The sequence below is a fragment of the Primulina huaijiensis genome, chromosome 18 (assembly GCF_012295235.1).
Source record: "Primulina huaijiensis isolate GDHJ02 chromosome 18, ASM1229523v2, whole genome shotgun sequence".
NCBI lineage: Eukaryota > Viridiplantae > Streptophyta > Magnoliopsida > Lamiales > Gesneriaceae > Primulina > Primulina huaijiensis.
This window is the reverse complement of record NC_133323.1, coordinates 20,475,838-20,499,715: the sequence shown is the minus strand read 5'-3', so window position 1 is coordinate 20,499,715 and position 23,878 is coordinate 20,475,838. Positions and strand designations below refer to the sequence as shown.

The following is a 23,878-nucleotide window of genomic DNA, read 5'->3' as shown; positions in this document are numbered from 1 at the left end:
GAAATAATATACACGTAACCGACCCTACAAATTACATAAATGTGTTATGATGATGTTGGTCATTGGCACACAATGCGTGTATAAAAAAATGTAAATAGTTTTAAAAAAAAATTTTAATTAAAATAAAATTATATAGATTATTTTATGTTATTTAAGTATTGTAATAACAGAGATGATAAATTTTATAAGACTTTTTTTCTTGAATAATTAATGTTAAATCAAATAAAGGTAAAATTGGCATTGAAAAAAATGATGGACCACGACACCAGAGCTAGTAAATGGTAATCAAGTTTAATAATATAGTACATGTATAATATCAAATCAATCCATTCTACAAAAATCAATTTATCCATCAAATCAACCAGACAACACGATGGCAAATAACAGCATGCACGAGAAGCTAGCTACTATTCTACATCTGCAACATATATGCCACTCTTTGGAGCAAGGACAAAATGAACTCTTCACTTCTCTCAAAAAATAAGCGCAATACATGAAGGAAATCGAATTCCCCATCATCGCAACTCAATTCTATAACTCGATATTAAATATTACCGAAAATCTTGCAAAATGTTAATATCAAGGGAACTGGAGTTTGGAAATTGAAAAAAAAAAAAAAGAAAAAAAAATTCCGTTACAACATATGAAGTAAATCTTATGACACAAAAGAAAAACACAATTCCTGATCCTTCGTCTAAATTTTGATGCTAAAATAATCTGGATCAAAATGGTGCAATCTCACATATCCATCTTCACCTCCACTTGAGAAACTATAGACAGAATCAGACCAAGAGCCAGAAACGAAATTGCATTAAACATAGCACAAAATGACGATATTTTGGGAGGGCCAGATAAATGTAAAATCAATTATTAGCAGTGATCTTAAAGAAAATATTCAGTAGAAACGCAGAGAAAAACATAACAAACCTAAAGATTTGTTTTGCACTAAAGATGTGCTAAAACCTTAACCTGCTTAACAATATCAGATTGTTCCTTATTTTTGTCCATAGTTAATTAATTTTGGAATAGTCCACTTCGGGTTGGCCTCACCCATTGGGCATTGCCCAGCTGAAGTATTGAGTTGTCAGACATAACTCAGAAATCCGTGTTACTTGTAACTAATGACAATCAAGAAAAAGGATATACTAGAAGGAAAGTGGATGAAGGATAACATGTGAAGAATTACTTGTAACTAATGACAATCAAGAAAAAAGGATATACTAGAAGGAAAGGGGATGAAGGATAACATGTGAAGAAACATATAACAATGAATAAAATCAAGAGCATGCAAAGTCACAGATCATGATAACATGTTTAATAAATAAAAAGAGTCACTATTTTACTATTTATATGTGGACATTGGATTTGTTCGACTGGGATGAGCAGGTTCCTGTAGATCATTAACATGCAGTGGGAGCTCAAACAAGAAGTATTAGAAAGGGAATAAGATTTCAATCCCACCTTTTCCCATCTGGATTAAAAGCCAGTGCATTTATTGGTCCAAAGTGACCTTTTACACCTCCGATTTCCTCTTGAAGGATCTAGACAAATGCAAATAGAGGACAAATATTTCATTAGAGACCTGTACATCCTGAATCTCTATCTGCATTATTTACATGTTTTTGTTCAAACATCAAAAGAAGGATATTACCTTGTGATAAAACTTGGCCTCAAATTTTCCAGCACGATGATCAGTGGTGGTGACAGCAGATGCATCCTGACCACCTCCAAGGACAACCTAAGAAACCCATGAAACAAACAAAATCAAAAGAAAGTTAAAGAGCAGTTAGCTCATATAGGTAGCCATATTTCAGAGCATGCACGTTTCATCTGCATCTGAGAGAAAGGAACAAAGAACAACAAAAAGCTAAGTCAAAGAACAACCAAAATATATGCCCGCACTAGATGGTCCACTTTATGGCACTTACATGATCAAGAATTGGAGACATCGTAACTGCGTTGACTGGTCGCTCAGTCACATAGGTCTTGATGAGCGTCAGAGTCCTCGTATCCCAAAGCTAATAAATGAGTAGCAATCAGTTATCAGCATTGAAAATAATATATACGTGTGCGCGCGTGTAAGGGGTGGGACATTGGATAAAAAGATCGAAGGGAAATGAGACAAAAAAACTAGCATACCTTCGCTGATTTGTCCAGAGAACCGGTCAGGAAATGTGAGCTATCAGCAGATTTTGAAAGGGATGTAATAGCTCTTTTGTGGCCATCCAACTTGTCAGACTCCTCTAGTAATTTCCCTGTCTGCAGTTTAAATGGGGAAAAAAGGAATGGGCTGCATATTATTCAAAGAAGTACCCTTGAAAGTAAACAATAAGCAAACAAAGCTTTGAAGAGGAATTCATCTCTTGGCATTACTTTTCTGTAGTATATTTTGATTTACCCTCACAAACTACAGATTTGACCAATATAAATCAGACACTTTCAGGCAAAATCAACCTCAGAATCCCAAATCCGTATTACTGAATCTTCGCCAGCACTAACGACAGTCTTGTTCAGAGGTCCCCAAACTGCTCTGTTAATTCTTCCCGTGGGTCCCTTGAGAATGAGAATGGATTCGCCAGTTTCTGCATTTCCGCATAAGAATAAGTTTTCCAGTTAACCAATAAACTGTTAAAGTTGGTGTGGAAACACCAAAGGTGTTGAGCCTTAAAAAAAAGAATAAGATATACTCACGATCATCAGGGTCTCTTGCAATTTGTTTGATGTGAATAGCAGATGGCAATCCCATGAAAGGATCGGTCGTTATAACTGCAAGCTTATCACCAACTGCAAAATCAACTGACCTAGCGGGTGAATCAAAATTGAATGTGAAAAATGGAGTTCCTGATTGGATATCCCATAGCTTTGCAGTCTGATCTGCACTTCCAGTGACAAGCCTGGTTGAATCCCCTACAGATAATAGAAACAATATTAAATTGTGTCTCACATTAGACCAAAAACTTCTCTTAAACCAGTGTGGTATCTCTAGCTGAACATATGATATAGTATATTATCCAGCTAAAGAAGAAATATAGACCTTCTTTCAGTATGTGGATCGTCAAATACAATATAAGTACAACGCCTCTCAATCTCGTTCTCATGTTCCATTTATTTCAAGATGTACATAGCATATAAACTCAAGTTACTTATGGGGTGACTAAGACAGCAATGCAAGTCTAGAAGAGAAAACATGCCCAGTTGAATACATAACTCTCAATCACATCAAGAAAAAACTAGTTTAAAAGTTATCATAATGGTATATTTCAACAAATAACAAGAGCATTAAATTTTCCCTGCAAATGTCTTGAACTTCAAACTGCATTGGCGTGCTTCTATGCCTTTTGATGTGTTCGGGAAAAAAAACAAGAAGCCAAATACCTCCACAATTCCTTCAAAACCCATATACAATCAATGGCTCATAATCGAGATCCCAGCTTGAAAATCCCAGAAAACGGTCAACTTTCGACAAATCACTCTTACACTCTCTCTCATCCTTGTGTACTCGCATGCAAGAAAATGGAAAAAGGCATACAAGATACAACATAATGTAAAATCCATAGAAGTAGAGAGAGACAAATAGCTAACTGGATACATCACAGGACCAAACAGCCCCATTATGGCCACGATAAGTGCCGAGGCGCTCCCCATTATCAGCAAACCACACAGTGGGATTGTGATCTTTGGCGCATGAGAAGAGCAAATCCCCCTCCCTGTTGTACTTCAGAAATGTTAGAGGCCTCTCGTGTCCTTTCATCAGAATCGGCCTCATATTTAGTCTTTCAAATTTAAATTGCTGCAAAAATGGGAAATTCTAAACAAAAAACAAACCCTAATAGTTGAGATTTATCATATGATGGCTTGATCTAATACCTAGAACACTAATTACGTCACTCTAATCGCAAGAAGAAAATATGGACATAAAAAAAGGTTTAGATTTATGCTCTTTCAAAGGTTACAGTTCTTAGAAAAATTGATTATATAATTTATGACTCAGTCTCTAACTCTCAAAGTCCACAGACCAAGATAATTTAAATAGGGAAATTTTCTTAAAAGTCCCATAATAATATTTATAACTTACTTATGTCCCAAAGCTTATATTTATAATATATTTGGACATCACTATTTCTAAATCCTAAGTTGTCTGTCTACAAAAAAATCGTCATTGATTAATAGCCAATGTATACAACCCCCAATTTATGTAGTATGCACAAGTATATGTTCAAGTTAAAACAAAATAAAAATCCTTCATGAAAAAAAAAACATTTTGCCTTTCAAACGTGGTTTGATTAGTACCTTGAACTTGTTTTCAAACACAACATTACAACATTTAAAATACAGCATACATACATATAAGATTTAAAGTCTCATCGTTCAAGTAATATAAATTCAAACCAAAGAAACAATATTATAAAGCAATAAAAAATATTAACAATAAAACAAACTGTTTTTTAAAATCATCACACAAATCACATTTAAAACTTGAATCGAATAGCTACTATCTGAGTAACTGACTCAGCTATATAGAATTGAGTTTCAAACTTATATTAATATTTTAGGATTGCAAAATAACTAAAAATCTAAGCTTGAAGTAAAATAACAAAATTTCAATTTGAAAACATATTAGCATGGTTCTCGTAACACAGAATTCAACTCTTTTAAAACTTGATTAAGGACTGCTTTATTCCAATAACAAAAAATAAAATAAAATCAACGTTAATTCACCTAGCTATTATTACAGTATCTTATAACTGAAAACAGATGTAGAAATTTATCTGGGTTCTCGATTATACCTCAGGAATGGCCTATATTGAGCTCTCGATCCTTGGATTCCCTAGGTTACTCTTGCTCCAGAATCCCAAATGTGAGCCTTGAAAGCAGCGAAATTGGAGAGATCGGACTCAGGGTTTTTAGGAAGGTTTTGAACTTGTAATCGGGCCTCATTGGCAGGCCCATTTACTACCTAATAACTTTACTATTTTGTTTTAATTTAATCACAAATTTTGCAAAAAAATTAAATACTTTCATTTTATCAAATTTATTTACTAGTAAAATGTACCATCTTTTTTCATTTTGCATTTTAATTATTGAGGATATAATGATTAAATAATTATTTTTTGATACTTTTTCTATCATTATATCACATATATTTTCATATGTAATAATTAGATTATATAATTTCATGCATCACATAAATTTTCTATGTTTATATAAAAAATATTTTTATTTCTAATTTCAATACATTATTCAAACAAATTTAAATCAACCATTTAAGGGGATGATATAAGAGTTTATTATTATTATGATTATTATCATCATCATCTCGATGTCAAACGAATATCAATCACTTTTCACATGGATTCTCCAATTCTAATAGTATCCAAATGAATATCAACCACTTTCCACATTCATTAAATAATAATATTACGTAACTTTCAGATTGCAAAATAGTTATTCTGAAAAATTATTTTCACATTTTCTTGTAGTAAAACTTTTATTATGTTTAACTCTAATAATTTTTTGATTAAATAATATTTAAAATGGACATTTAATAATAATCAAGAACGCGATTTCTTTAAATATACAATGGAAACGTATGACTTGACATATTTACAAAATAGAGTTTTATAAAAAATAAAATACCTAATCACTTATCGATTACGAACTTCTTTGGCCTAAAATAATCGTTCATATTAAGTCAATATTATCAATGTAAGACAAAATCGTACAATTAAGAACCATCAATATAAAAATGGTAAAAACTTGTGTGAGACAGTTTCACAGATTGTATTTTGTGAGACGGATCTCTTATTTGGGTCATCTATGAAAAAGTATTACTTTTTATTGACGAATATCTTATTTGGGTCATCCATGAAAAAATATTACTTTTTATGCTAAGAGTATTATTTTTTATTATGAATATCGATAGTATTGACCCGTCTCACAGATAAAGATTCGTGAGACCGACCTACTCTATAAAAATATACAATTGCAATTATTCACGAGTGTTAATACGATGAAATAAATTCATGCATATTACATTATGTTTTTTGGAAAATAATCTAATTATGAATAAACTTATTATATACTTTTACCTCAAAAATAAAACCAAAAAATAATGTTGATAACATATAATAAATACAGAAGAGTTTAAAAATATAAATCATATTTTTCTTTAATTGAGGATCCCTATATTTCTATTATTATTTTTTTTGAACAAAAGGATCCCTATTGCTTTAATAACATAATTTGTAATATTCACTTCACGGATTTAACTTAAGCTACCCCAATAAATCATCAATAATTAAGAAAATTATTCATAGTAAAATATAATTTTTTTTGGCTGTGTACATTGGCAAGTAACAAGCAAGAAATTTCATCTGAAGTCGAGTATTTAACTTATTGCAGGCTCTTACATTTCGTTATCAAACAACAACAAATCAATTTACTATAAACAAAAAAATAAAGAACAAAAAAAAATTTGACACAAGCATCGCCACTCGGTCATAAGCATCACCGTCCGAAGAGGCGCCTGAATGAATCACCATTGGCAGCAACAGATTGAAACAATATGATCACTCGAAAATTTTGTTCATCTGTAACTTTTCAACACACCTAATCTTGTACAGACAACAAGAAATAGTTGTGATCAATGCCGCAACTACAGCAAGTCCAATAATGGCTGCTGAGATTTCATTTGGCTGGATGACCCAACTTGCCCTTCACTTCCCCTCCCACGTCCTCTAACTTCACCAACAGCAGCTGCAGGAGGAGGAGCAAGTCTTGGTGCAGCTCTCTCATTCTTGTTGACAGCAAAGATCGATCCCAAACCTGCAGCTCTCTCAGAGGATGAACCGACGGCTGAAATTCCATGATTTTGCTTCATAAACCCCAGTGAATTCTGTGAACTTGGGCCACCATCACTAAGATTACCTACATGTGCCGGTTTACTACTTCCCTCATTCTGTCTATCAAACTCGGAAGAAGATTGCAAGCTGGACGCCCAAGAAGCAGATTGTATGCTCAAACCATTGGTAGTTGCACTATTGCTGAGACCATAATTGTTAGCTGTAGATGCTGTGGTGCCATTGTTTAAAGAGCTTAATACACTTGAAGTGCCACTAGGCCGTGGTGGCCAGTTAGCAAAAGGATCAATTGTATCCAAAGTTGAATTTGATGATGCACCTTTATTTACATTTAGCTTTTCTATATCACCTAATTGAGTTGTGACACCTGATAGAGATCGAGGAGGCCACTCAACATCAACTGCAGGACACGAAGAAGGTGGTTCCTGAGTGGAGGCAATAGATGATGTTGACGACCTGGAATATCTAGAGTTGACTTGAACAGGCTGACTTTGTACTGAAGGTTGAGTTTTTGATGTCGTGGTTATAGATTGTATGGCTGTTGGAGCTACTCTGGCAGGCAACCAATCTTCATCCGATAGATGGGACATTGGAAGCAGATTTATTCATTTGTCCTGATGGATGCCCCTCAGATGCTGGCAATGTTCTTACTTCTGAAACTCCAGCATCCGTCAAAGTTACTCCTCTCTTTTCTTCAATTTTTCTGTGCAGCAGCAGGTAAATTAATTTCTGGTGGGGGATGATATCAGACATATTTAAAAAGAATGTTGGTAACTGAAGTAAATGTAATATCGCATATGCCCGATGAAAATAATGGAAACCAACATAGTTACTACCAAGGAACAAGATGATACCTCAGTTCATCCTTCACAAAAAGCATATACTTTGCGAACTGCTGAACATTTAGTTGCTGAGTAATGAGAAGAGGTATGAGCAATGGAAGAACATACTCAACCACGAATTCAATGCCAAACTGGTAGAAAAAAACAAAAGAAGCCACTGTAAGTTCAGAGCAGGAGGTAAAGTGACCGTGCAAAACCATTCATACTGCCAACTTGGTTGAAAAATCACAAACCTGCTTCAAAATGGAGTTTCCAACCCCGAGAGTACACATCAGTGTAGGAGAAGAATGATCAACAGCAATACACTGCTGGATAGCTTGCAAGACATCTAAAACAGATTTCTTATCCACTATGTGAACCATGTCGCTAAAGCATAACAAAGCATTCACTCTCACCTGCGAACAGAATAAAATCAGGATAGACTGATCACTTCTGGATAATGTTGTGCCTATAGGGAAGGAGAGGGAGAATCTGAGAAAAATAACAGAGAATTCCAGAACTTATCCAGACGAGAACATGTTGCGAATACAAAGACAGAGACGTTGACGCATCTTTCTTCACAAGAAGAAAATAAATCTGACTAAGATATTAATTTACTTAATAGCCATGATAACAGCTCTTTTACAACAATAAGCAAAACTACTACCGTTTCCATGCTTCCTCCAGCATCATATCACAATATCAAGGGTGAAACAACAATACCAATTATAAGATTCTCGAATGATCTTCAATGGCCACTTCATTACACCATTAATTGGTGAATGAAACACACAAGTACTCAGATTCTCTCTAAGGTAGCTTTGGCCAGCGACGACCAAATAGGAACGACATAACGCTAGCATATGTAGAAACATCTTATAGTCAGGATAGGCCTGATGTCGCCCACACGTGAACTTACAACTATATCTCAAATTTATTGGTAAAGAAAGAAACATAATAAGTTGGAGAATAATAGTTGTCATGTTACAGACTTTACAAAACATTGATTTCTTTGTGAACCATAAGTTGGAAACCTGAAATCAGAATATCACGTACCGCAGCAACAGTTGTTTTAAGTGCCAAGCCATGAACAAGAGGCAAGACAACCTGCTTGACCATCTGCAAGAGAAAATTTAATGACATAAGGGACAAATGGTCAAACCTAAAACCAGATAATCCTTTTTAGGTGTTGGATAAAATTAAAGCTCAATTCACAAGCTGTCTTCCAGATATTCCCATAACTGTTACCAATCTCCTTCCACTTTAATGATATCAAATGAAATGGTGGGAAAAGAAAATTTGGAAATGGTGTTTGGAAAATATCCGCTATCAAAGTTGATGTAAGAAGCAGTAACTGATGTTGTAATGCAGTCCTTCGAAAAAGTAAAAAGAAAAATTGTAATACCCCATAATTAGGTATATATTTAATTATTATATATTACTAATAATTTTTTTTATTTATTAAAAATAAAATAAAATGAAATAACTAAGTTAAATATTTAATTATAATTTTTAGCTACTCAAACATGCATGCATAGGGAGGTATCATCATCATCATACTTGCTTAACTAACACACCACCTTCCTTCTTGTCCAACCGGCAATCGGAAGATGTCCAACATGGATTGGAGGAAAGATTTGCTTCTTGCCTATAAAAGAAATTCATTCACTTGATGATTTTCAAGAGTTTCTTAGCCTAATTTCGAGTTTTAAGGGCTGGTATAGAGTAGGGTTTGAGTGGTGCGAGAATGAGGCTTTATAATAGTGGAGAAAAATAGGAAAAAAATTCATTTCTATACCTCAAACTCCTCCAAAAATTCTAGAAAAATTCCTCAAAACTCTCTACTTACCCAGAAAGCTATCAGAGAAGGAGGTGTCGAAAAATTAACAGCCGATTTTTCGTCAAAATTCATAAACCACCGCTGCCCGGGAAGGAAATAGGGCCGGAAAACTCATTTTCAGGTACTGTTTTCACTCCCAATTTCCGTAACTTTGCTGACCGTATTTCACCTTAGTATAAACACGAAAGTTGTTCATTGTATGTCATACTTCTCATTCATGTCTTTGGTTTCTGGGAATCGACATCGGAAATAGTGTTTTCCGGCAGCCGAGGTCGGGGCGTGAGTTTTAATAGTTTTTCTTTTTCTGGGACGTTTCGACTGGAATTTCAGAAAGCTTATAACATAAGAGTTGTAGGAAATCGTTTTTTAAGTTTGCTGGAAAAAAATTGGCCGCGCGTGGCTCCGGAGGCTGCTGTGGAAGTTTCGTAAATTTTGGATGAGTATTTCATTTACTATAAATTTTTAAATGTTAAAACTATGATTTTCGGATATTATATGATACTTGTATGATCGTTTGAATCTTTTTATACCTGTTTCTAGTCTTCAATACTTTAAAAATATATCACTAGAAGTAGCTTTGAAATTTTATAATTTTTAGACTTACAAGCTATTTTTTTATGTTTGTGAGTACTATATTCGTATTTATATAAATAAAATATGAAGTAAATAAATAAATAAAAATTATGATGTCACTTTTGGTATAATATTTTGTAAATTATTATGAACATTTAAAGTACATGCTCTTACTAAGACATAAGACGAGTCCAAAGATTTTCTATATGCTTATTAGTATGGTATTTTATGTCACCAAATGAAGTATAAAATTATGAGTTAATTTTGGGGATAGTCTATATTAAAAATGAATTAGGAAGTATTATACTATACTAATGTTAATCACCTTGGTCAATAGGATTGGCTTGAAATTTGGATTCTCACACTCATCTATAGTAAGTTATTAAGGTGAGGAATTTACTTTTACCGTTCTTCCTATAACTTTGGCAGTTGCCTGGAAATTATGATATGATATTTTATTAAATGATATTTGCCATGTTTTATTGATTTCTTGTGCTTGTGCATAATTATTGTATCTCTTAATCTCGCTGATGCATCACTTCGATGGCCACTCCTTCTATCATAATAAATCATCAATCATGACTATATCCTTCTTACCGATCGAATCTATCATCTTGATTGCATCATAGTCAAATTTATTCTACTTAATTTACTCATTACTGTTATTACATAATGATGGAATGCTTCACTGAAAAGTTCTCATTGTAATATCATCACACTAAGTGTGATTCTTATCGAACTTATCTATATTCGTACAGATTCCCTGACCCTGACTTTCACCCCTAGGCCTCAGCATTTAGCCCATTATCTTGACCATGTCACCCTACAGATTGCTGAGGATCGAGATAGGGTGAGCCGCCAGAGTGACTGACCGAGCTCTTTTTGAAGAGGAGATTTTTTGTTTGACCTGGGAGAATCAAGACTTACGAAACCAGCTGGCCATTTACAGGTGGCATAATGACACGCTAGGGGCTCCTGATTTTTGTCCCTCATACATAGAGGATGCCTGGGAGAGATAGATTCCAGCCTAGAGGGGAGTCATGGGTCAAGCAGTATACAAGAGAGATAGGATGATCATGAGTCTATCTGAGATGCATGGGTTTTTTGATCGAGAGCTGAGGGCCCTTCAGAGAGCAGAGTATTTTTCCGAGATTCATTTTGATTATTTACTTACACAGGGTCGTACCATGTTAGAATACGCCATCAATGGGTTAGAGTACGTGTTAGCAGACCTCACCAGCCTTCGAGATGGCGCAGGACCTAGTACCATTCCTACCCAGCACCTAGCAGCTGACCCACCAGGTATCGCATTAGCTGAGCCACCACTCATTCCATTAGTTGATCCATCAGCTGACCTAGTCGTTGATCTACCAGTTGATCCACCTGCTATTCCACCTATGGAGCCGCTAGTCTTGGAGCCCGAGTTGCCTCCCTTGCCATCAGCTTTATAGGAGGATGCTTGGCTGACAGACCCCGAGTACGAGTCCGACCCAGAGGAGTTTCCTGATGAGCGACCATTGATAGCACAGTTAAGGCCTTTTTGGGGAGAAGACCCTTTACCTTTGTTTGGAAATGTTGGTGACGAAGTTATCATAGAGATATCAGACGATGAGGACGCATCCGAAGCCGAGTCGACTGTTACCGCTGAGGAGTAGTACCAGACTATGGCTATTAGTAGTATTGTTTTTATTTCTAAAAAAACATCCTATTTTGTTTTGCACAATTGATGATATCTCGTTTAAATAGGTCGTAGTAGAAAGATTTGATGTGGTATAACTTTTATGACTTGATGATAATTTCTCTAGTAGTTATCAGTTTTCTCTATAAATGATGACTACTTTTGTGGTATGATAATTACAAGATTGTATGTGTTATTGATTAGCTTAGAAGTTTTATTGCCCAAATTCTTATATTCTGAAAAATTCCTATTATAGCAAATCGATGGCATCTTCAAATAGAAGCAACCAAGCAAGGAGCCAAGAATATCAAAATCATCAGCATAGAGAGGAACACATACCACAAGAAGAACCTGATCCTCGCCACATGCTCGAGATGATGCAACAATTCTTTCAATACTGCCAGAATCCACAAAGAAACTAGGATGCAGGTGATCGGATCTTCGAACGTTTCCTTCGATTCAATCCTCCTAGGTTCCAAGGGACCCCGGATGCAACCCAAGCTAAGTCTTGGCTGACGAAGATCAAGAAGATATTTTCTGTTCATAACCACTCTGATGAACAGAAAATAAATCTATCTACTTACCAATTCGAGGATGCTGCATACAACTGGTGGAGAGTCATAGATCATCAGTGGAGCCGAAATAATACTCCTAGGACATGGGAGAACTTCACAAGAGAATTCGAAGAAAAATATATCACCCAAGTTGTGCGAAACGCTCGAGAAATGGAGTTTATGGACCTGGTTCAAGGATCTATGACAGCAGCTCAGTACGAGGCTGAGTTTCACCGCTTAATCCACTATGCCCCTCAATTCATGGAAGACGAACCAAGGAAGACGAGAAAGTTTGTAGAAGAGTTAAAACTAGAGGTCCGCTTGTCAACGCTATCCTCTGAAGTAACCGATTATAATATCGCAGTCAACCAGGCTCTACGAGTGGAATCAGAAATCAAAACACTCCTTAAAAGAGATGAAGAAGAAAAAAGATCATGTAACCCCAATTTCCCCGAAAATAACCAAAAGAAGAGGAGATATGGAAACGAGATTCAGCGTGGCAAGAAAGAAGGACCATCAAAACAAAATTTTCGAGAAGGAACTAACAAGCAAAGATGCGGATACTGGGGAAATTTAGGCTAATAACACCCAACAACGTCATATTTAAAAAACTAACACTCACTTTTGAAATGTCTATTCTACCCTTATTTTTAATATTTTCAAATCCTTTTTTTTTCTTTTAACCCTAAACTTATGTTTTCTTTTTTCTTATATGCAAGTCTCTTTTACTTTTGAGCGTTGTTACCTAAATTCCACTATCTCCCGATTTACCATCAACTTTCCTCTCTTCGATTCTCCCGACTCCGTGTTGGATTTGCTAATTGTATGTATCCATACCTCGGCGACGCGTTGATCATTCATCCAAATTGTCCGATCATCGATTGACGAAAGTTTTATGTTTCCGAATGTTTCTTTTTTACTAAAAGATGAATTTACCATGCGATTATATCACCGGTGTTTTTCTTCTTTTTTTCGGTAAAAAGTTTATATGTTTTATATGTAACAGTTGCTTAATTATTGGTCCTGATTTATGTGGGAAAAAAATCCGATTAACTAGTTTTTTTTTCTCTTTGTAATTTTTTAATCATTGATGCTTTTTTTAGTAGGATCGTAGTATACAAATTCGTTTGCTTTTGTTGTGAATACGTGAAGCTTTGTTTTTCGGAGTTTTGTTGTATTCTGTTTAATTGTTGGTTCCTGTTTTTTCACATAAGGGCGACTGAATGGCGACTGAGTTATATAGTAAAAAATAGTGAGCAAGTTCATGTTTTATATGGTACTTAATATATTAAGAAATATTTTTATTGATAAGATATTATAAAATGAAAAATATTGTGAAATAAGCTAAAAAGCGATTGAGGGCGACCGAATGACGATTGAGTGATATGGCAAAAACAAAGTGAGCAAATTCGTGTTTTATATCATATTTACTATATTACGGTACTTTTTTATGGATAAGAAATTACGAAATTAAACATAGTGTGAAATAAGGCAAAAAAGACTGATGGCGACCGAATGGCGACTGGGAGCGACCGAATGACGACTGAGTTATATAGTAAAAAAAAAGTGAGCAAGTTCATGTTTTACATGCTACTTAATATATTATGATATATTTTTATGGATAAGAGATTATAAAATGAAAAATAATGTGGAATCCAAAAAACGATATTTTCTAGTACATCAAGTGGTTCTATTAGATCACTCATATATAACTTAGTCGCTCTCAGTCGCTTTTTGTATTATGACATTATTTTTATATTTTACACTATCACTCTATTATACTATACTAAAATAGATTAAATAGACCCCAAACGTGAAGTTGCTCGTATTTTCTATTATAAGAATCATATATCACTCAGTCGCTCTCAGTCGCTCTTTTAATTATTTTTCGCCACTTTTATATTTTATACTCACACGATTATAATATACTATAATATAGTAAATAGTCTACAAAACATTAATTTGATCACCTTTTATACATTGAATAATACAAAATATCTTCGATTCATTTATACTAAATCATTAATGTTCAATTACATTTTTTTAAAACAAAAAAAAACATCCAACCTTTCACTTCCAAAAAACAATATTTTCTAGTACATCAAGTGGTTCTATTAGATCACTCATATATCACTCAGTCGCTCTTTGTATTATGACATTATTTTTATATTTTACACTATCACTCCATTATACTATACTAAAATAGAGTAAATAGACCCAAACGTGAAGTTCTTCATATTTTCTATTATAAGAATTATATATCACTCAGTCGCTTTCAGTCGCTCTTTGAATTATTTTACGCCACTTTTATATTTTATATTCACACGATTATAATATACTATAATATAGTAAATAGTCCACAAAACATTAATTTGATCTCCTTTTATAGATTGAATAGTACAAAATATTTTTGATTCATTCATACAAAATCATCAATGTTCAATTACATTCTATGGTCAAATTACTATCATCAATGGAAATAGCTGTCCATTCTGTAGATTCGGATAACCATGTATAAGTTCCTTGTTCATCACTCTTCCACTCTCCATTAGAATTAATCAAAATCTGGATGATCGTCATTCCTATACAAAATAAGAAATAAAGATGTCATAAAAATTAAACGATTTAACATATAATCGGATGACATAACATATCAAAGTGGGCGACTAAAAATACAATTGAGCGACTGAACCCATAATGTTTAGGCGATCGAACAATTAAGAATGAAATATATGAAAAATTATATTTACAATATATACATTGTAATCAAAACCAGTAAATCGATAAAAAAAATTGAGATGACATTAGAACTTACATTTGATTTAAAATTTCTGACAATGTTGAGAAAAATTGAAACTTTTTTTAGGGAACAAATGACTACAATATTCTCTTGCTTAATGTAGAGGAAAAAAAATTGAAAAAAGACCAATGAGTGAATTATGAAGAAAAGAAGAATCGTTGTGAGAAAGGTGAGGAAAATGGAGGGAACAAGAATCCATTTACTTTCTCCCCTTTTTGTTTCTACTCTTCTTTTGTTTTTTAATTAATTAATTAATTATTTTAAGTGGATGTTATTTATCAAATTTTGAATTCTAAAAGACTAACATTTAAAATTAAAATTTACTTAGAGTTAGATTTTAAATTGCCCCCGGATACTGTGGGTTAGCTAATCACAATGAAGACAAATGCTGGAGAAAGAATGGGAAATGCTTGGTTTGTGGAAGTGATCAACAAAGTATTCAAGAACGTCCACAAAAATCTCGGCCTTTACCAGCTCCAACTGCTCAAAAACGGAAGATTCCAGCAGAGTTTTTGCACTCATAGGAAATGAAGACGATATCGATCCCACTGCTGTAGTTGAAGGTACAATTCTTTTGTTTTCAAAAACTGGAAAAGTTTTATTTGATCCTGGAGCGACACACTCCTTTGTTTCTAGCACTTTTGTTCACCATCTAGAGACACCATCTGTAAAGCTACCATATATCCTGGAAGTTAGTTCACCAATGTGAGATAAGTTACTTAGTGAAGTTCTTTACAAAGACTGTCCTCTAGAAATTGATGGGGAAACATATATGGCTGATTTAATTGAACTCCCTATACAAGGTTACGTTGTCATTTTAGGGATGGACTGGTTGTTTAGACACCAAGCGCAATTAGATTGTTACTCCAAAAAAGTAAAACTCTCAAATTTGGGAAACACGAAATTTGGAAACCACAAGGTGGAGTCTTTTCCCGTAACACCAATAGTTGCCAAAGAAGCTCAGGCTATCATTAAAATAGGAGGGAAGGGATTTCTAGCTTATCTAATCAATAAGCCACATGATCAACTTAAGGTATCTGAAATCTCTGTTGTTCAAAACTTTCCCGAGGTTTTTCCAGAAGAAATAAATTCCTTACCTCCGCAAAGAGAGATTGAGTTCTCCATCGAGCTATCACCCGGAGCTATGCTCAAGTCCAATACCCCATACCGAATGGCACCTGCAGAATTAAAAGAATTAAAGATCCAATTACAAGTGCTTGTTGACAGAAAATACATACAACCCAGCTCATCACCTTGGGGAGCCCCGGTGTTATTTGTGAAAAAGAAAGATGGCACCTTAAGACTATGCATCGATTATCGAGATCTAAATAATGTCATTATAAAGAACAAGTATCCACTACCGCGTATTGACGAACTCTTCGATGCTCTTCAAGGATCCAAAGTTTATTCGAAGTTGGACCTAAGGCAAAGATACTACCAGCTGCGGATCCGACAAGAGGATATACCCAAGACTGCTTTTTTAACACTCGGTATGGTCACTACGAATTTTTAGTGATGCCGTTCGGATTGACAAATGCGCCAGCTACTTTCATGGATCTGATGCATTGAGTCTTCCAACCCTATTTAGACAAATTCGTAGTCATTTTCATTGACGACATCCTTGTTTACTCCAAAAGCAAGGAAGAGCATGCACATCATCTTAGGACAGTTCTCCAAACACTAAAAGAAAATCAATTGTATGCTATGCTCAGCAAATGTGAGTTCTGGTTGGATAAGGTGACATTCTTTGGCCACATAATTTCCGGGAATGGTCTTGAAGTAGATCCTACTAAGATAGATGCGATAATGCAGTGGAAGCAACCATGCAATGTAACTGAAGTTCGAAGCTTTCTTGGCCTAGCAGGATACTATCGAAGATTCATCCAAGACTTTGCAAAAATTTCAGCTCCACTAACCCAACTTACTCGCAAAGATAATATGTCCCAATGGAACCAAAGGTGTGAAGAAAGCTTTCAGGTACTAAAAAAGATGCTCACTAGCGCCCCAGTCTTAACACTACCAGAAGGAACAAAAGGATTCACGGTTTACACTGATGCTTCCAAAGAAGGATTGGGCTGTGTATTGATGCAAAATGGGAAGGTCGTTGCCTATACTTCAAGGAAGTTAAAGATTCATGAGAATAACTATCCGACTCATGATTTGGAGTTGGGTGCAATAGTATTTGCCCTAGCAAAATGGCGGCATTATTTATACGGTGCGACCTTTTACATTTATACTGACCACAAGAGCTTGAAGTATTTATTTACTCAAAAGGAGTTAAATATGAGGCAACGTTGGTGGATGGAATTCCTAGAAGATTATGATTGCTCTATACTATACCATCCAGGGAAGGCCAACGTGGTGGCAGATGCGTTCAGTATAGCCAGTATAACCCATCTTGGAGGAAGAGAAACTAACCAAGTCAAGTCAAAAAACTTGTTACACATATTTTCACGTGGTCATCTAGCAGGACTAAGAGTCGAACCAGAATTCAACACCAGAATCAAGCAAAGTCAGGACATTGATCCCGATGTAATTAAGCTGAAAGAGACCAAAGGAGGGCAATATTCTGATTTCACCACCAACCCTTAGGGTATATTTTGCTATCGTAAACGGATTTATGTACCCGTCTCATTAAAAGAGGAAGTTTTGGAAGAAACTTATAGATCTCGATTCCCCAACCATCATGGAGGAGCCAAAATGTACCAAGACTTAAAACAAAACTTTTGGTGGAAAGACATGAAACGAGATGTTGCAGATTTCGTAAGGAAATGCCTTACATGTCAAATGGTAAAGGCAGAACATCAAAGACCATCAGGGCTTTTACAACCTCTCCCAATTCCTGAATGGAAATAGGATCATGTAACCATGGATTTTGTGTTAGGGTTACCTCTTATGAAAGGAGGCTTTGATAGTATCTGGGTTGTGGTGGACCATTTAACAAAATCCGCTCACTTCATTCCAGTGAGTAGTAAATATGGAGTGGAAAAACTAGCTGGTCTATACCAAAAAGAAATCATTCGTTTGCATGGGATACCCTCAACAATTGTTTCAGACCTATATCCAAAATCATCCAGATTGTGGAAGAAGCTTTAGGAATGCCTTGGGAAAAAGTTGAATTTCAGCACATCATCTCACCCTGAGACAGACGGACAATCTGAAAGAACTATCCAGACCTTGGAAGATATGTTCCGCACCTGTATTTTAGATTTTGGAGACAGCTGGGGAAATCATCTACCCCTTATAGAATTTGCATATAATAATAACTACCAGGCTACAATTCAAATGGCTCCTTATGAAGCTTTATATGGACGAAAATGTCATTCCCCTCTGAACTGGGATCTTGAAGAATGGCGGTGCACCAAAGATGGGAAAACTCGTTCCATAAAACCAGATATCATACATGAGGCAATTGATAAAGTACAAGTGATCAAGCAAAGGATACAATCAGCTCAAAGTCGACAAAAGAGCTATGCTGAAAAAAGAAGAAAGGACTTAGTATTTGCTGTTGGAGATCAAGTGCTCCTCAAAATATCTCCCACGAAGAAATCCGAAGGGCAGGGAAAAAAGGAAAGTTAAGACCTCGATTCGTAGGTCCCTTTAATATTCTGAAAAGAATAGGACCTGCAGCCTACCAACTCCAGCTACCTAAGACACTATCTGGAATACATAACGTGTTTCATGTATCCCAATTAAGAAAATGCTTCACTGACTCAACACCCATAGAGAACCCTGCAAATTTAACCCTAGAAGGAGATTTGACATACGAAGAACAACATGTTCGGATACTTGACCAGAGAATCAAATAACTTCGTAATAGACAAGTTCAACTCTTCAAAGTACTCTGGAGGAACCAAAACACTAGGGAAGCAACTTGGGAGAAAGAAGAGGATATTATGCAACAATAGCTATTTGAATCTGGAGACCAGATTCCTTGAAGGTGGGGAGATTGTAATACCCCATAATTAGGTATATATTTAATTATTATATATTACTAATAATTTTTTTATTTATTAAAAATAAAATAAAATGAAATAACTACGTCAAATATTTAAATATATTTTTAGCTACTCATACATGCATGCATAGGGAGGTATCATCATCATCATACTTTCTTAACTAACACTCCACCTTCCTTCTTGCCCAACCGGCAATCGGAAGATGTCCAACATGGATTGGAAGAAAGCCTTGCTTCTTGCCTATAAAAGAAAGCCATTCACTTGATGAATTTCAAGAGTTTCTTAGCCTAATTTCGAGTTTTAAGGGTTGGTCTAGAGTAGGGTTTGAGTGGTGTGCGAATGGGGCTTTTTAATAGTGGAGAAAAATAGGAAAAAAATTCATTTCTATACCTCAAACTCTTCCAAAAATTCTAGAAAAATTCCTCAAGACTCTCTACTTACCCAGAAAGCTATCACAGAAAGAGGTGTCGAAAAATTAGCAGCCGATTTTTCGACAAAATTCATAAACCACCGCTGCCCGGGAAGGAAATATTGCCGGAAACTCATTTTCAGATACTGTTTTCACTCCCAATTTCCGTAACTTTGCTTACTGTATTTCACCTTAGTATGAACACGAAAGTTGTTCATTATATGTCATACTTCTCATTCATGTCTTTGGTTTCCCGGAATCGGCCTCGAAAATAGTGTTTTCCGGCAACCGAGGTCGGGGTGTAAGTTTTACTATTTTTTCCTTTTCTGGCATGTTTCGGCTGGGTATTTCAGAAAGCTTATAACATAAGAGTTGTAGAAAATCGTATTTTAAGTTTGCTGGAAAAAAATTGACCGCACGTGGTGGTCGACACGTGCCGCGAAAAATGAAAATTAAATTTTTCGAAGCATGCTCTATATTATTCTAGGCTGCTGTGCAAGTTTCGTAAATTTTGGATGAGTATTTCATTTACTATAAATTTTTAAATGTTAAAACTATGATTTTCGGATATTATATGATACTTGTATGATCGTTTGAATCTTTTTATACATGTTTATAGTCTTCAATACTTAAAATATATCATTAGAAGTAGTTTTGAAGTTGTATAATTTTTGGATTTACAAGCTATTTTTTTTATGTTTGTGAGTACTATATTCGTATTTATATAAATAAAATATGAAGTAAATAAATAAATAAAAATTATGATGTTACTTTTGGCATAATATTTTGTAAATTATTATGAACATTTAAAGTACATACTCTTACTAAGACATAAGACGAGTCTAAAGATTTTCTATATGCATATTACTATGGTATTTTATGTCACCAAATAAAGTTTAAAGTTATGAGCTAATTTTGGGGATAGTCTATATTAAAAATGAATTAGGAAGTATTATACTATACTAATGTTAATCACCTAGGTCAATAGGATTGGCTTGAAATTTGGATTATCACACTCATCTATAGTAAGTACTAAGGTGAGAAATTTACTTTTACCGTTCTTCATATAATTTTGGCAGTTGGCCTGGAAATTATGATATGATATTTTATTAAATGATATTTGCCATGTTTTATTGATTTCTTGTGCTTGTGCATAATTATTGTATCTCTTAATCTCGTTGATGCATCACTTCGATGGCCACTCCTTCTATCATAATAAATCATCAATCATGACTATATCCTTCTTACCGATCGAATCTATCATCTTGATCGCATCATAGTCAAATTTATTCTACTTAATTTTACTAATTACTGTTATTACATCATGATGGAATGCTTCACTGAAAAGTTCTCATTGTAATATCATCACACTAAGTGTGATTCATATCGAACTTTCACTGAATAAGGTCTTGGTTAATCAACGAATGAATGAACGAATGATTGAATGATAAAATGATTTACCAAGACGGAGCCCTGGACAACGGACTTTGGTCTGGAGATTGAGTCAATTGAACAACGTTACTTTGGTCCGGGTATATTAGTTCACTTGGCTCGTTATTCTTGCTAATCATATTTTCTATCTTGTGCATTCATATAGTCGGATGCTCGCCCTATTGTCTATTATATCATTCTGTTAAATTTAACATCATTTTGATTATTATTTAATTCTCACCGAGTCCTTAAAGACTTAACCTATCTATTTTCTTTATCTATTGTAATTTCCAGAGGGAGGTATACCGGAATTGTATAAAGAAGGAAATGTCGGTGAATGATCTAGCAGTGATTGTCTGAAATATTTATAATAAATCTTTTTTTAATGTTTTTAGTTTGGTCTTGTAATAACTCCATCGAAATTTACTGGTGCTTTGTTCGATTCGCTTCCGCTAATAAAGTTTAGTAGATTTTTTTTTTTACTGTCTATAATAGTTCAAAGGACTATTTCCGCACGAGATATACTTAGGTAAGGTGGCATTTCTCGAGGGCTAAGTCATGAGTTGGGGTGTCACAAAAATAGTTACTGAGTAATTAGTGAGAGGTCCCAACTGAACACAGCCTTAACTTCCACTCAACAAATCAGCAAATGTAGAACTTTCAACTAGAATATAACTATATACTACCTGAACATCCAGTTTTGCAAGTACGATAGTCTTTTTGAGTACTTCCTCTTGCAAGCGGGCATCAGTATCATCATAAGCTCTAACAAGCATGGGCAATATGTGTGAAATAAGGTGCTCCTGGCTAGCCTGTCAGAGTAAAAAAATCCTGCCACAGATTCAAGCCTCAACTATAGAAACACAAGAAAATACTAGTTCAAGAACTGAAGATTTCTGATACTTCCAATTCAAAGTTCAAATTTTCTGAACAATTAATATACTGGTAACCACAATATTTACGGTACACAGAACCACTGATGCAGTTAAAGTTGTATACACAGGATGCATACAGATGATAATGTTTTCATTCTTAGACAAGAAGAGTTCATTTCACACAAATTCACATGCACAACCTAAAATGATCCATACGAGCACCATTTTTGTTACATAACTCCATTAAATTTTGCTCAAATTTTAACACAACTATTCAATCCATGTTCATGCATAAACAAGAATAAAATAAAACAAAATAAAATAAGAACAGATAAAACTTCACAGCTGCATCTCTTCTTGTGACATAATTGTCTCTCTGTCAACTTCAAAAAATTCAAATATCTTAAAGTAAACATTGTTCTGTTGAAAATTGATTATTATTCAGTCATAATTTTTCATGAATTAAAAATTTTGCAATTGAACTGTTTTTGTTATTTTGTTTCAGCTATAGACAAATTTGTTAAATACTACATTAATTCAGAATTTTGATCAATTTTATGAAATAAAATTATTCGTGAGCACCATTCACTCATTCATTATTCATCAAATTTGTAATATATTAACAATTATCAAAGAAAATCTTGTTCACGTTTTTATATATAAAAGAGTAGCTTACTCTGAAAAGCTTGTTCAGGTTTTTATATATAAAAGAATAGTTTACTCTGATTTTATTTCCAACCACTTTTTATTTCTACTGCTAAGGTAGTAAACGTTCCATCATTTAGTTGTTACAGTGTCTCACTCTATTTGTTTGAAGTGATCAAAAATACCAACACACCCAAAGCCGAACTACGCAAATGGAAGTCAGATAACATGCAACTGCGTCTAATTCCTAACAACGTTGAACATATGAACATGAAACGAAAGACTTTCTCATTGCTCACATGAGCTATCCATAAACTTCGCTCAGATCTAAACTGGAGTAATTGTTCTTCATGTAACTTCATAACTTAGGGGAAAAATATTTTCATTACCTTGTGGCTAATAAGCTCAGTATGCTTCACGAGTTGCAATAATGTCTCACCTGAGGCTGTATTCAAGACTGGAATAAGAGCTGGTAGGCTCGAAATCTCAAAATCACTTTTATCCTGCAGCAGTTTTAAGATACTGGCTTTTAGGTCTTGTTGAATCATTAAAAATTATGCATGTTAAATATTAGCAAAACATCAGAGTGAATGATCCAATTATGGCAAGAGATCATATTACAGTGAACCATCTCATGCACAATAAGAAGCACATTGATATTTTTTATTCTAAATTAAAATTACTCACAATCATCTAATCACCAAGTACCATTAAGCACAAAATATTACTCCACTATCTCCATCACAGTTCAAATATATTGACATTCATAAGCATATATTTAAGCATTAATATGCCATAATCCATTATGGAAAGCATATAAATGCAGAATTAATCTGCCTGTTTAAGCATTAATATGCCATAATCCATTATGGAAAGCATATAAATGCAAAATTAATCTGGCTAGCAGACATAGCAAGTCTCATTTGCTACAGTAAATATAATCAAGCCAAGAGACTTAAGAATACGAAGTTGAAGTACCTGAGACTCTGCTATTGTAAGAACCATTGGCAGAATAATTGGCTGCATAACAAAGTTCCGAAGTTCTGCACAAAGTGGAGGGAGAACCTGCATAAAAAATAATAGAAACTGCAGTTCAATTTACAGTACTTCTCCCTAAGGCAAAGTTTTTTTGAAAAAAACTTGATAAATCATTGCATCTTCAAAGTTGTCATGACCAGTGTCACGAACAAAATTTCCAAACAACTAGAAAATAAGAATTTCAGAATTTAATACTAAAATTTGGATCTATAATGTGAGAATTTCTACCCAGCCAAGGAAATAATTCCTTTTACAAGAGAAAAAATACAATTCTCCTGCCCTAACATCCGCTAGCAAACAACGGAGAAAATAACACCTACCCAAATAACTACCTCGCCCCCTTTTATTCCCACCCACAAAATAACCAACCCAGCCCATTTTAATTCTAACACGTG

At 34.5% G+C, this 23,878-nt stretch overlaps 2 protein-coding genes across 2 annotated transcripts; both read right to left on the bottom strand.

Annotated features, from left to right (window-relative positions):
• Positions 1–505: 505 nt before the first annotated feature.
• Positions 506–4,914, bottom strand: LOC140963836 (eukaryotic translation initiation factor 3 subunit I-like). The gene is made up of 9 exons (XM_073423253.1): positions 4,788–4,914; positions 3,583–3,790; positions 2,692–2,907; positions 2,455–2,582; positions 2,140–2,259; positions 1,929–2,018; positions 1,652–1,738; positions 1,462–1,541; positions 506–770 (listed from the first exon to the last, which is right to left on the bottom strand). The coding sequence occupies exons 2-9, from the start codon at positions 3,764–3,766 to the stop codon at positions 695–697; spliced, it is 981 nt and encodes a 326-aa protein (XP_073279354.1). The 5' UTR covers positions 3,767–3,790; positions 4,788–4,914; the 3' UTR covers positions 506–694.
• Positions 4,915–6,331: 1,417 nt separating this feature from the next.
• Positions 6,332–23,861, bottom strand: LOC140964002 (SCY1-like protein 2 B). The gene is made up of 8 exons (XM_073423480.1): positions 23,712–23,861; positions 23,424–23,510; positions 22,835–22,948; positions 21,609–21,737; positions 8,738–8,800; positions 7,936–8,097; positions 7,715–7,833; positions 6,332–7,563 (listed from the first exon to the last, which is right to left on the bottom strand). Exons 1-8 carry the CDS (start codon positions 23,859–23,861, stop codon positions 7,431–7,433), a joined length of 957 nt encoding a protein of 318 aa, XP_073279581.1. The 3' UTR covers positions 6,332–7,430.
• Between the last annotated feature and the right edge of the window lie 17 nt (positions 23,862–23,878).

What these genes read in the sequence shown, in the direction of transcription:
- LOC140964002 (XM_073423480.1), bottom strand. Translation starts at nt 23,861, where the DNA reads ATGGGCTGGGTTGGTTATTTTGTGGGTGGGAATAAAAGGGGGCGAGGT. An exon ending in TTACAATAGCAGAGTCTCAG is followed by an intron (nt 22,949 to 23,423) that starts GTACTTCAACTT and finishes AAACTGCTGCAG; the next exon opens with GATAAAAGTGATTTTGAGAT. An exon ending in TTTGTGAAGGATGAACTGAG is followed by an intron (nt 7,564 to 7,714) that starts GTATCATCTTGT and finishes GCTGCTGCACAG; the next exon opens with AAAAATTGAAGAAAAGAGAG.
- LOC140963836 (XM_073423253.1), bottom strand. Translation starts at nt 3,766, where the DNA reads ATGAGGCCGATTCTGATGAAAGGACACGAGAGGCCTCTAACATTTCTG. An exon ending in CTCTGGACAAATCAGCGAAG is followed by an intron (nt 2,019 to 2,139) that starts GTATGCTAGTTT and finishes CTCATTTATTAG; the next exon opens with CTTTGGGATACGAGGACTCT. An exon ending in AGGCCAAGTTTTATCACAAG is followed by an intron (nt 1,542 to 1,651) that starts GTAATATCCTTC and finishes GCATTTGTCTAG; the next exon opens with ATCCTTCAAGAGGAAATCGG.